At 33.8% G+C, this 14,204-nt stretch overlaps 2 protein-coding genes across 2 annotated transcripts; one reads left to right on the top strand and one right to left on the bottom strand.

The window, feature by feature from the left end:
- Positions 1-5,301: 5,301 nt before the first annotated feature.
- On the top strand, positions 5,302-8,549 carry LOC129899181 (rop guanine nucleotide exchange factor 12-like). Its single transcript, XM_055974030.1, has 7 exons — positions 5,302-5,643; positions 6,415-6,531; positions 6,616-6,770; positions 6,866-6,940; positions 7,043-7,312; positions 7,407-7,727; positions 7,911-8,549. The coding sequence occupies exons 1-7, from the start codon at positions 5,559-5,561 to the stop codon at positions 8,295-8,297; spliced, it is 1,410 nt and encodes a 469-aa protein (XP_055830005.1). The 5' UTR covers positions 5,302-5,558; the 3' UTR covers positions 8,298-8,549.
- Positions 8,550-8,707: 158 nt separating this feature from the next.
- LOC129899182 (photosystem I reaction center subunit VI-1, chloroplastic-like) lies at positions 8,708-13,634 on the bottom strand. Its single transcript, XM_055974031.1, has 3 exons — positions 13,445-13,634; positions 12,740-12,866; positions 8,708-9,138 (listed from the first exon to the last, which is right to left on the bottom strand). Exons 1-3 carry the CDS (start codon positions 13,564-13,566, stop codon positions 8,959-8,961), a joined length of 429 nt encoding a protein of 142 aa, XP_055830006.1. The 5' UTR covers positions 13,567-13,634; the 3' UTR covers positions 8,708-8,958.
- Between the last annotated feature and the right edge of the window lie 570 nt (positions 13,635-14,204).

Here is a 14,204-nt window from a genome sequence, read left to right as displayed (position 1 = left end):
TAGTAATGGTATTTCTGATATTTTCAAAGTTGCCATTGATCTAAAATACCATCGCCAAAGATATGGTATGATTTTGTGGTATTATGGAACAACCAAGATAATCGATGGTGCAATCAGCGAGAGCGAGGTAACAGGAACGGTTGAAACGATTGCCAACAGATCTGGTGGATCACGCGTATCAAAAAAGCAGGCCCCTGACACCACCAATTTTCCTATGCCAAGGTCAAGGCGATCAGTTTTCAGATGAAGGATGTTAACCATTACTTTTGTTTTTTAGTTTTACGTTTTTGATATAAACAATCAATTGTCACACTTTTGTTTTCTAGATTAGTAACTTTTCCTTCATTCGTATTATGATTTTGAGGCTAAACATTCAGCTGTTACGTATGCTTTTCAGCTATAATTTAAATGATTTATTGAAATTATAAATTTCTCTTCAAGATATTTGCTTATCCACCATAATATTACTATAATTCATTTTTCATTCAAGTTTAATACTATATTACATATCATCTATATTGTAGGATACAAAAATCCAAATTTTATTATATTTCAGTTTTTCCACAAATTTCACACAATATTTTCAGTACAATTATATTTTAAGATAACTTATTTTATTAGAATTCAGTTTTTATACAATATTATAGATCAATTAGAATAATTCGAATTTTATTTGCATTCAGTTTTAATATAAATTTCATAAAATATTTCGATATATTTATTTTATAGATAACCATATTTGAGTAGAATTCGTTTATCATTCAAATATCATATGAAATTCAGGCAATTTATACCATTTATATTTCAATAGGGCACCAACCATGTATATAGTAATAAACAAAAACAATAGAATGGATATGCCAATAATATGTCAACAATTTTATTGACATACCATTTATATTCCAATAAATTTCATTTAGTAACAATTTTTATCTCACATACCATTTATATTCCAATAGGACACCAAAGATTATTACATTTAAGATTTTCTACAATTTTCATATAATTTTTCAACACAGTTCCTTTATCGGATAACTTATTTTATTATAATTCATTTTTCATTCACATTTCATATAATATTATAGCTCAGTTATATCAGAATTTGTCAACTCGTATGTCAATGATATACAAATTTAAGTTCACACCAAATTATATACGTTCAACAATCACTAAATAATACGATACACAAGAGACCAAACAAGTTTCATACACAAAAATAATTTAACATGACATATTGTTATAAATTCATTATCAAAAGAGCACCAAAACATGCAAACGACTGATTGTCAAAATAAAAATAATAATATAAACTTAATAATTATTAACTAACTTTTAGGAACATAAAAATCCCACACGTCTACCTGTTATGACCCTCTCGATGACATTGACTGCAGTTAACCTTACTTTTCTTAGATTTAAAATTACCAACTCCCTTCCAACGTACTATAGATGGCTTGTCTACCTTTCTCCTAAAATCAGACAACATCAATTTAGTTTCCACCAAGTATCTTGTATATCCCATGTACTTTCGCACGGAAGAGGCTTCAATGGGATTGCGTATGCATCTTGAAAATTCTTATTGCTATAATACTGAGAGCAATAATCTTCTTCATGCAAACGTCTGTATCTAAGAACAGCAATGGCATGACTGCAAGGCATCTTATCTTTTTGAAAGCGACCACAACTACACTTCTTGGTACGTACACACACAATATACTGCATAGCTCCATCGGCAACGGCATGTAAATGTTGTGTTCGCAGACTCACCTAAAAAATTTCGTAAAGTCAAATAAATGTTAAATAATACTATACAAACGAGATTAGACAGTTCATACCTTCATTCTGGTAGACAACTCAATGTTTTCTTTCAGTTTGAGGTCATATTTAGTCGTTAGTTTTGATGTGATTTTTGCAGCCTCTTCAGTGTGCTTCGCATTTCATGCTTGTATGGTTATCCTCATGAAATCAAGCAGGAATACAATAGGGAGTCTACTAGCCAACCTGTTAACGTTATTTACGGACTCCGCTATGTTCGAAGTCATCGTTCATGTTCTGTTAATCGTGGAATGAGCCCTTGACCATTTATGATATCCGACCTCAAACAAATAACCTCTTATCCTCCTATCTATCATGTCTACTCTTCCCATTAATTCCTCAAGCTCCTGCAGTGTGTAAGCCTTCGTCATGGCAAAAAAAATCTTCTTTAATTCCTTTATATTTTTATGAAAGTTATTTAGAACATTACACCAAAGATGCCAAATGTAGGCATGATGATCTAATGCAGGATACACTTTTTCAATAGCCTTCCATAAGCTTTCATTCCCATCGGACATGAAACACATATTCGCTCTCCCTCCAAATACTTCTCTAAACTTCTCAAAAAATCAAGTCCAAAATGCATCATTCTCTGAATCCACTACAGCGTACACTAGTGGTAGGATGTGACCTGTCAATATAACAAAAAGTATCACTCAAAAAATATACAAAACAGAATACAAACTATACACCAACAATATACCATATTAACTATAAATTACAACAAATTACATACCTCCTAGATTCATAGTACTTGCAGTTAGAATTGTCCCACCATATGCTCCTTTCATTCCGACCCCATCAACAGCCACTACCAATCTACAATATTCCCATGCCCTTATAGAAGCTTCCAACGCAACAAATGCATACAAAAATGCATCACCTTCCTTTCTCTTCAAATTTACAACTCACCCTTGGTAGATTTCCTCCAAAATATATAAATAACCTGGAAGTTTTGCGTAAGATTCAGTAGGGTCATCTCACAGCATTTTTATTGCTTTTTCTTTAGCTCTCCATGGCTGCATATATGTCAATGAAACACCGTGTAACTTCATCATATCCTCGATAATGCCCTTGGGTGTATATGTTGTCTTTGGATCAACAAATTTATCCAATATAAAAACAACCACGGCGTCTGTTATTCCTTGATGCCTTGCTTAAATCCTATCTCTAGCCAAACACGTGTGATTACCACAAAAAAATTGGATTTTGAAGAGTCCAGATTGATTCAAACAGGGCGCATTCATATACTATGAAAAATGTTCAGTTGGACACCTAATGTAATAGTTGTTTAATCAAAAAAAATTATGAATATAATTAGAACCCTAATTATATACAAAATATAAATTTAAAAATATAAAATCTTTACTTGTATGACTTAGATGTCTCGTATTTCTCGAAAAAGTGATTCGATTGATGGGATTTGGTATGAGATCAATGATCTCGATGAGATTGATAGTTCATTAAAATCTAACCAAGCCGCACTGGAATGTATCACAAGGAATCGAAATTTATGGACTACTATGTAGTGCCTCATCACCTCCATAAGTGTACTCTTATTTTTGTACACTTGTTTTGCTTCCACCGACAAATTTGAAATATAACTAATTATAGCAGAACCATCTTCAGTCAATCCCTCAAATTCTTGCACGGGGTTCATACCTACCAAATGAATCGACTTATTTGAGTATAAATTTATGTTGCTTTGTCGTTCTGCATTTGAACTTTCCACTCGCTCCAACATTAAACCACATTCTGGCATATCCAAAGCCCTGTTTTTTAAAATAACACACAAAGGAAATTTGGCAAAGAAATCATTGTTAACTTTTCTTTGGTCCAAATACACACGTACACCCACATATTACGTATCATTATTGGCGGACACCTCTCACTCACGAGATACTTGATCTTCAATCCATCCACAGATGTGTCCACTCCTAATTGTGACAATATTGCATTAACAAGGCCATCGTACAAAGTATTAGCATCATATATAACATCCTCCATTTGAAATCCAACATATTTACCCGTATACAAAATATATACATAACTTATACAGAACACATACAAACTAAGATCACATACCCAAAAAAACAAAAAAAATTACATTATATTCAATTTTTATACAAAATTTGTGCATAACTTATACAACATGGATATCACTTGTTCAAAACTTATGCATAATATATTCAATACTCATACCAACGTCTACAACACATCTGTTGATATATTCCTCAAATTTAACTACAACAAATTCATACAACTTTTACTATCACCAAAAAATTATCCACCATGCACATTTTCAAACTATATAAAAAAAAAGAAATTTCCACAAAAGATATACAAAAAACTTTATACTACAAAATGTATATTAAAATCTTACAAATAATGAACGTCATATCAAACCAGATTTACAAAACTCTCACATACAACTTATTATTTAATCAAATTTTATACATTATTCATACAACATATATTCACATAAATTCAATCATATATTGCTACAAGTAAACTTAACCCAGATTTTCAACATTTCGAATCAACAAACAAAAATTTGGCTACTAATAAAGTTATGCTGAAAATGAAATTTCGTTATTCAATCTTAAGTCCACTGAATTTGTCATTTCATTAATTACAAATTCATACAAATATTATTTAATCTGAATGTATTTTAGGCATAACGTTATTAATAGCCAAAATTTGTGTTCATTCAAAATGTTGAATATTTTACCATCACTACAAGTAAACAATAAAAAATGTAAATTTTTCATCACAACCTCCATTTATAATGAAAACGGAAACCAAATTACTGATACCTGAACAATCCCATCTTCCACTATCTTGAACAAGTATTGATAAAAATCTTTTAATTTCCATGATAAATAAAATGAAATTACTTTCAAAATGTTGGAAAGTCGTTGAATGAAGGAGAGAGAGAAACGTTGGAGACAAACATTCAAATAAAAATTTCAGTTTTTAAATATATCTTACCAGATTTGAAACTAATTGAGAAAATAAAGAAATTTAATATAAAAATCAGTTGTTAGAGTCCTAATTGAATGTTGATTCTGTATTACCATTAATATATTCATTAACATTTTCGTTTCTTTATTACTTTTTTTTATTTTGCATTATTAATAATCTAATTAATGTATAATATTATCTAATATGTTACAACTTAAAAGTTTTTTAATGCTAGAAAGTTATAATCTAATGTCACAATTCAAAATTTCTTATATTAAATATGACATTTACTAAATTTTCACTTGAACTTGTCTTTTTTAGCTTTTAATCAAGTTGGGTGGCCTGACTTTTAAAGCAAAATAGAGCCATTCATTGGCTTATAACACCAACCCAATAGCAAACAAACAAATGTACAACCCAATTACACACACACATAATTGCATTGTATAATTAGTCAAAGCAGAGGACACTGACAATTACATCCTTTTTCCATCATTCTTAAAAACAAACATGCACCCACGTTCTTCCAACCATTCACTTAAACTAAGAATTAAACACCAAAAGTTCCTCCCCACAATTATCCGAAAACACTTTGCCTCTATCCCTTTCTCTCTGTATCTGTAGAAACATAACCTTTTTCTTCTCCCACTCCATAACTTCACACAAATTTTCATTCCTTTTCACCTAACAAACAACCCCATTTCATTAACTTTCTTGTAATATGGTCACAAGCTCCATTTTTTAAGATACATTTTTATGGAATGTGTGAAAAGTGAAACATGATTCTTGAAATGAACAATAATTCAATGGCTGGATTCAAGTCACGTTTGGCCAACGATTCAGGGGTCACTAGCCCTCGTTCAGGTAAGTCATTTTCTTCGCTTTTTAGAAAATTCACAATCTCTTTTTTTTTTTGGTGTGTGTGGATGGATTCTTGATTTTGTTCATTCTCCATGAAACACAAAACTTTAGTCAATTGTTAAAGCTTCTGAGGTCTCTAATAATGACTAATTTTCAAAAAGATCTATATTTTTCCAATATTTCCTTTCTGTTACCCTGTGACAATGTCAGGATTTTCACTAAGGTTATTCACAATATAAGGAAATACATGTATGAAGAAGCCAAACGGATTAACATCTAATATAGGTATAAAAAATAATCTTAACCTTCTATGTATTAAGTGTAATTTTCGATTAAAAAAGGGGGGGCCCTAGCTCCGCCCCTGCTGTCACCCTTAATGCTTTACTTTTGAAAAGTAAAAATTGTGATATGCTTGAGGGTCTTAAATGATTGAACATGTCTTAAAACATTAATTAAGGTTGTCTAGCCAAAGCTAACAAAATGTTCCATTTATCCTTTAGGGGTAATTAACCAGAAAATTTTCATTTTTGGGTGAAAATTACTTAGTCAATGAATCGATATATAGGATCTTGATATATTGTAGTCAAAAGATGTGGTTTGCATGTTGTATGCATTCAGGGGCGGAAGCAGAGGAGTGCAAGGGTTTCAAATTATATGAACTATATATATTAATAGGGAAAAAATGATTTTTCCCCTTATATGTAAGTTGTTGAATCCCCTGACATAAAACATTTACCACATTGCTGAAACACCAACTCTTTTGGTCCTATTTAGATATGGAGTTGATGAAGGAAAAGTTTGCAAAATTGCTCCTTGGTGAGGATATGTCTGGTGGAGGAAAGGGTGTCTCGTCTGCGCTGGCTTTGTCAAATGCAATCACAAATCTAGCAGGTAATCATCAGTATATAACTAAAACTTGTTGTTTGTTACTAATCTGAGAAGTCAACTTTTCTTATCAATGTCTGGTATGTGCAGCTTCTGTTTTTGGAGAGATGAAAAGATTAGAGCCAATGCCAGCTGAGAGAAAAGCCAAATGGAGAAAAGAAATTGGTTGGCTTTTATCTATCACGAATCACATTGTTGAATTTGTTCCTTGTAAACAAATATCAAAAGCTGGAACAAACATGGAGGTACCTTTACCTCTCTCCCTCGAATTCTTTGTTGCATATTTCATATATCTAACGTACAACAAGAGTGATCGATCAGACGTTCATTTCTCTATCAGATTATGGTGACAAAGCAGCGGTCAGATCTTCAAATGAACATCCCAGCACTACGCAAGTTAGATACAATGCTTATTGTAAGAGATATGAAGTTCCTTTGTTTTCGTTTTCCGTATGTCATTGTAGAATGATCTAAAATTATCCTGATTGATGCTTATGCCTGGTTTAATGACCAACAGGATTGTTTAGATGACCTTTACGATCAAAGTGAGTTCTCCTATGCATCAAAAGATGATGAATCACAGGAAGGAAAGGACAGCAGGAAAGATGACAAATGGTGGATACCTACTCCTAAGGTTTCTTCAAACGGCTTGTCTGATTCTATGAGGAAATGGCTGCGATTTCAGAAGGATTCAGTAAACCAAGTTCATAAAGCAGCCATGGCGATAAATGCTCAAGTCCTTTCAGAAATGGAGATCCCAGAAAGTTATATAGAATCCCTACCTAAGGTATGAAAAAGGAAAAAAAGAAATCATGAATCTCACTTTTAACTTACTTCAAGCTTGTGAACTTGAGTTAACATTTTCCTTTTACTATGTTTAGAATGGGAGAGCAAGCCTAGGAGATTCGATCTACAAAAGCATCACCGATGAATACTTTGATCCAGATTACTTCTTCACAACGATGGACATGTCTTCAGAACATAAAATTTTAGACCTCAAGGACAGGATCGAGGCTTCTGTTGTTATTTGGAAAAGAAAGATGAATGCTAAAGATGGAAAATCATCCTGGGGTTCATCTATTAGCTTTGAGAAGAGAGAAATGTTTGAAGAAAGAGCAGAAGTCATCTTGCTAATTCTTAAGCAGCAGTTCCCTGGAATTCCTCAGTCAACACTAGATATTAGTAAAATCCAATACAACAAAGTACGAAGCATGCACATTTTGATTTACTTTCAATTTCATATTCTAGAGAATCTAGACTTGTTTTCTTTGCTTCCATTAGGCGATTTAAGTTCTTTGTCGTTATGCGATCATCCATACACTTGAGGATCTAGTTCTTGGACTTCTTCATGAGTTAATGGGATGAGATTTTCCTTGATTTTGCAGGATGTGGGGCAAGCTATTTTAGAAAGCTATTCTAGAATAATAGAAAGCAGGGCATTCACAATCATTTCACGAATTGAAGACGTTCTCCAAGCAGATGCTATGGCCCAAAATCCTTCCAATGGAGAAGTACAGAGACCACTATCAGATAAAGAAGCAGCTGGGAAGCTTAACTCTGCAGATAATGGAGCTTCAATGACACTTTTGGACTTCATCGGTTGGACACCTGATCAAGAAGACAACAACACAAAGAAAGATTTGAAGGAGGACCCAGCTTATAAAGATATTAACGTGAAGATTAAATGCAACCCTCCTAACATAGTCACCAACAAGAGGTTTTCTTACCTAGAGAACTTAGGTATGTGTAGAAGTCCAACAGCCCGTCACTAATTGATGGCACTGCAGAATTTTAGTTTACTCATGAGGACTGCCAGCAGAATTCATGGAAGTGTGAAAGCTTGTCCTCAGACGTACATATTGCGATGGATTACACCCATCTAGGATTTAACTAAGCCATTCCTTTTGTAAGTAGGGAAAATTTAGTAGACTTATTGGGTCTGTGGCACTTCTTTTGAAGTGATTTACTATGTACAAGATGTCACCTTGTTGAAAAAACGAAGGGAATTTTTGATTTTTTGCAAATAGTACTATGTAGTTTGTATGACCTCTGGTCGTTAGATTTATTGGAAAGGAAGTCTGTAATACATGGTGTCCATACAGTTAAACACTACCATTCCTTTATCAGTATACCTTTCCTTTCATGTTTTCTTAAAGGAAAGAAGCGATTAACAGTTATCTGATCACTGGATGAAAACTAATATAAAGCACTGAATTGACATGCTGAGAACTATCTTGGCAAATTATTGTTTACATCCAAGCAAAGATCAATAAAAATATCATAAGTTACAAAAGTCAGAAAGCAATGCTTTGCCAAAGGATTTAACTTGCTGTAACAAAGGTCTGAGGTAAGCTTCAATTTACACTTACAAGCTGTGACAGATGATGCATCAATTACAAAATGAAGGTCAAGAAATTTTGGATTGGGAAGCAATTAGATCTTGCCACGTGGCCCGAGCTTAGGTGGTAGTTGGGGGCCTTTCTTGATTGGTAGGATATCCCCTGATGCAGTTGAACTGAAGTAAGCAAGAGTTGAGCCACCTCCCAATATCAAGAACTTGAGCAACAGACCTCTCTTTGTGAAAGGAGCAGCAAATGTCTCAAAGAATTTGCTCTACCAAATACAAAATAATAGGAGAAAGACAGTTATAACTCAGCAATGTTCTGGCGAATCGATGCTGCAACTAGCTAGTCAATGATGAGCCAACATACACAAATACAACTACTCAACACAGGCATGACAAGTAAATGAAAAAAAGGGGAAGCTCGGTGCACTAAAGCTTCCGCTTTGCACGGGTCCGGGGAAGGGCCAGACCACTAGGGTCTATTGTTATATGCAACCTTACTCTGCATTTCTATAAGAAGCTGTTTTTATGGTTTGAACCTGTGACCCCTTAGTCACATGACAACAACTTTACTAGTTACGTCTAGCATGTCAAGAAGCATTTTTGCAATAAAGAAATGTGGGATGTTTTTCTAAGGGGAGAAAGACAAATAATATGTAAGACCCCGGAAGTTGAAAAACGAAACGAAGGGAAAATTTTAAGAAAAGGAGACTGACTTCAGGTTTGACGAGTCAACCTACGACCCATAGGAACATCTACAATTCGTAGAAGTTAATCGTATGAGTGGTTCAGGAGGTGGAAAATTGATCAAGTCTAAGGGAAGGTCTACGATTCAAAATGACGACTCGTAACCCAAACGGCGACTCGTAATGATGAGTCGTAAAAGTGATTCAGAGGCTCAAGTTTGCAGGCCTGCAGGACGAGTGGGTTTGACGACTCATAGAAGATTCGATGAGTCGTAAGGTGGACTTGTATGATGGGTCTTGAGGGTTGAATTATAACCAAACATCAGTGGGGTTTGACGATTCATTTGTACGACTCGTAGGAGAGTCGACGACTCATAAGGATGAGTCATAGGGACCAAGTTCCATTACAATAGCCTATGATTTTGGAGCATTACTTTGACGACCCGTAGACCAAATGACGAGTCGTAGAAGACATTTGTAGTGTCGTAAAGGGGTGATTCTTTATTGTGCATAGATGTTAAGGTCAATTCTTAGGTGTGGGAATAGATTTGGATAGGTTTTAAGGTCACAAGAATTCTCTAGCACAAAGTCGAGTTGAAAGTTTCTTTACCAATTGAGTTTTGGTGAAAGATTTTACTTTGGTCAACTTAAAACTATCATATCTCCTATAATATAATGAATTAGGCATTCCATGACCTATATAATTAAAGGTATTTGAGTCCTCTTTCCAACGGCACCAAGTTTGCCTCATTTGGAGTTTGGACTAAAAAGTTATGATCGTTTTACGAAAGACTTCCAAATCAGAAATATTACGACCTCGAGTTACGACTCGTAGGAACAAGTTACGAACCGTAAAAATGTTTACGGTACATAAATATAAATCATAAACAAAGATCAGAGGCTCATTTTTTCTTCTTTTTCCAAGGTTTGACAGGACGAATTGGGTCTACGACCCGTAAATACTTTAACGACTCGTAAAGAGTGATTCATAGGGTCTTCCGATAAGATTTTTATGAGGGGTTGTTTAGCCATTTCCCTATAAGTTCTTCAATGTATTTGGATGTTTTTGGGACTAGGTTCTAAATTATTGACTACCCTAAGTATTCCAAAATTCTCATTCTCTTATTAACTCTCAAAAATCACAAGTGTTCTCTTTCAAGGGCTCCTCTCAAAGGTCTTCTCCCACACTCAAGTTAGGATCTCAAGCTCAACAAGGTTTCTCTTCAATTTCTTAGTAGATTCAATCAAGGTATGTAGGAATTGATTCATGGGTTCGTTTCACCCATGAAGTCCCAAGGTTTTAACAAAATTTCTTTCAATTTCAATTGATTATGAACCTTAGTTTTGATGAATTGTATTGGGCTGATTTAATTCCGTTTTTAGATATTATCAATGATCATTATATGCATGTTTTCATATGAATTTCATGATTTTAAGTTGAATTATGAATGTCCATGCATGAAGCTATTTTCAAGTTAAGATTATAAAGTTAAAGCTAATTTTTATGAATAGATTATGAGTTTAATAATCTTCAAGTAAAGTTTTCATGATTTAAGGTTAAGATTATGATTTTTATGATGAAAGTTATAATGATGATCAAATTTAAGATCAAAGAAGTTATTATGATGTGATAAGTCCATCTATCATGCATGCATGTTTTACCCTAAGTTACAAGTATAAGTTATGATCTTGAGTTCCAAGTTATATGCAACGAAAGTTTTATAAATGTGTTTGACAAGGTCTACAAATGAGTTTAAAGGTGCTTTTTGCAAAGAAGTTTTATGAATGATGATTCTATAATGTCCAAACAATTTAATGATAGGGTGAATTAAGGTCCTAAAGATATTTTACGAATAAAGATATGTGATGATGAAAGGTCTACATTCACATTACATGAGATAAAGTTAAGGAGTTATTCTATGATATATTATGTTCTTATGAAGAGTGAACGGGTAGTAGATATGGCCCCTCCACATGATGATTGAGTTTATGTTTTATGGTTTGTCTATTCTGTTGAGAGTTTACCTAGCACCGAGTGGACCTTAGGATAGGTATTATCTCCCGTAGCAAAGGCAAGAGACCCGTAGAAAGATCTCATTGTTCTATAACTACGTGCCACCATAGGATAAAGGATCACCCGTAGAAGAGGCTTGATTCCTTAGAGGATCACTCGTAGAAGAGGCTTGATTCCTTAGAGGGTTGCCCGTAGTTGAGGCCCGATCCTTCATGTAGCTTAGTGGATCCACTTAGGCATATAGGAGTCTACCTTGGCAAGTAGTCTCCCCTTTTCCTATGATATATGGGTAAACATTGGGACTCCATGGTATAGCTCACATGGTTTATGTCGGTTAACGGTCGCTATCACAAAAGGTATAAGGTCCCTCTTTCAATGTTCAAGGTATTTCTTACTATGGCTAATCTGTCTTTTACAAAGTAAAGTATGAGATTTAAAGATGACTCTCAATATGATTTAAGATCTTTACTACTACTTATAAACTTACAAGATCTTTATGATTTTCCATTATGACTTATAGTACCCATGCATTGTACAAATTTCTTTTTTTTTAAGATTGCATTATGGTTTTAATTGACATTAACCTTACTCATGATGCACTATTACGTATAAATGGTTCACTTATCATGTGTTCTAACCTTAATCATTACATCATCGCTTTTATGTCATGCATTGCATTCCTACATGCTTAATACATTCAAACGTACTAACACATACTTTTGCCTACATTGTGTTATAATGTAGGGCTTGGGACCACCCTACACACTCTCGTGGCTAGATAGAAGATGTTTTCACTTGATTTGGTAAGTCCTCATGCTTCGGGGACTACCTATTGAACTTATTTACTCTCTTGCTACTTTTAGACTATGTTGCTATTTTGAGACGTTCTTTTCTTGTTTGGGGAGTTAGTGGCTTGTTCTATGCCCCCATATATGTTAGTATGATAGAGGCATGTTTAGACATAGAGTTGATGTAGTCCGTTTGGACATATGACTTGAGATTTCGTTTTCAATTCTAGACTTCCATGATTGAGATTATTCTTCCGCTTATTTTTATAATGTTTTATCTTACCTTATGAATGCAATGTATGCTAAAAGGATTGATTAGGATCCTTCAAGATTTCGATCGCCGTATTACGATTAGGCCCTAGGTCGGATCATGACATAATACCTGAAGGGAGTTGTAGGGTGAAGGTGCATCTGATCCATACAAGTCCCACTGACCAGTTGTGTTGCCCAAATCCTCCAAGTCAAAGTATACACTCTTGTCACCATATTTTGCAACCACAGCACCAGCCCTACACGAATTTATCATAATCAATCAAAGCAATAAAGAATGCTTACAGGCACATAACTCATCTTTAATTTCTATCTTTAAAAGCTCAGATGAATATAATAATATTTCTTAACATCCTCAAGATAAATCGGTGCTGGTGAAAGGTAGCAGGTGCTCGGTGGAGTAAATTAAGATACGCGTAAGCTGTATAGACACCATGATTATTAAAAATTAACTAATTATATGTATGCATCTTTTTTTATACATGTACATAGTTTGTAAAAAAGTGCTTAGCCCAGAGAATTGAACTATTTGGCCAAACTTTTAGGAAAAAATAAATACTTTTGAGTAGTAGCAAAAGTCTATTTTTCAAAATTGAAAAATAGTTTTTTCCTAAAAGAACTTCTGAAACTTTAGTTAAATACAATTGTTTCTCTAATATTGACAAATTGCTTTGCAAGTTGATTGTTAAACACAAATTGCTACTCCCCCAAAATACTTCCGATAAAAAAAAATACTTTTTCAAATTAATATGCAGATTTTGAAAACTTGATTAAACAGACTACTAAAATCTGAGACATCAGCCATCCAGTACCTTACCTGGATTTAGATGGCTTCAAATTGAGGCGAGATGATTTAACATTTAGTTTAATACCAGCAATGGAGCTTCCAGGTAGGCCCTTGACACTACTGGTGGGCTGCAGTGCAGTAAGAGTTGCCATTATTGGGACTAGGAAATTAGCTGTATCTAATGTGGTTTAGCAAATCATCTGATTGTGAATATGTTTGGTTTTGTTGAATCTTTTTTTTTTTTTTTTGCATGGATTCCAACATGACACGTTGGAAACTGGATATATTTCTAGAGATTTGGAGTCCCATTTGAGTGGTGACACGTGTGCCCAGGATGGATAATTCTCGTATGCAATCCGATCCTCTTTTAAATAAATTGTAAATTTTGTGCAAGTTTTCTTGAAATTCAAATATGAACATGCGTTTTACGACCATACTCTCTTCATACTTATAAGTTATAACTTGTACTCCCTCTGACAGCAGATTTAAAAGAATATTTAGGGAGTAATTTCATAAAAGGTCACTCAAGTATATGTTCATATTACAAAAGTTATTTTTCTTTATTAACTAAGACTAGTGTATTCCTACGCCTTTCGGGCGGTTGTAAGAACAATTAAAATAAAGTTGAATAGTATGTCATTATTTTTATTTAAAAAGCTAATTTTGATTAATCCAACATATTTTTATAAAATTTAATAAATAAGCTAGAATATGATTAATCCCTCAATTAAGAAAGACAACAGAGATTGTATACAACATTATTTCTGTATATCGAACTGTATACACACAA

This window comes from Solanum dulcamara, chromosome 8 (genome assembly GCF_947179165.1).
Source record: "Solanum dulcamara chromosome 8, daSolDulc1.2, whole genome shotgun sequence".
Lineage (NCBI taxonomy): Eukaryota > Viridiplantae > Streptophyta > Magnoliopsida > Solanales > Solanaceae > Solanum > Solanum dulcamara.
The sequence above is the reverse complement of the archived record's forward strand: the minus strand, read 5'-3'. Positions and strand labels throughout refer to the sequence as shown.

Coding starts and splice junctions, on each gene's coding strand:
- LOC129899181 (XM_055974030.1), top strand. CDS start 5,559: ATGATTCTTGAAATGAACAATAATTCAATGGCTGGATTCAAGTCACGT. Junction 7,313..7,406: donor ATATAGAATCCCTACCTAAG/GTATGAAAAAGG, acceptor TACTATGTTTAG/AATGGGAGAGCAAGCCTAGG. Junction 7,728..7,910: donor GTAAAATCCAATACAACAAA/GTACGAAGCATG, acceptor TTGATTTTGCAG/GATGTGGGGCAAGCTATTTT.
- LOC129899182 (XM_055974031.1), bottom strand. CDS start 13,566: ATGGCAACTCTTACTGCACTGCAGCCCACCAGTAGTGTCAAGGGCCTA. Junction 12,867..13,444: donor TTGAAGCCATCTAAATCCAG/GTAAGGTACTGG, acceptor AAATTCGTGTAG/GGCTGGTGCTGTGGTTGCAA. Junction 9,139..12,739: donor CACCCTACAACTCCCTTCAG/GTATTATGTCAT, acceptor TGTATTTGGTAG/AGCAAATTCTTTGAGACATT.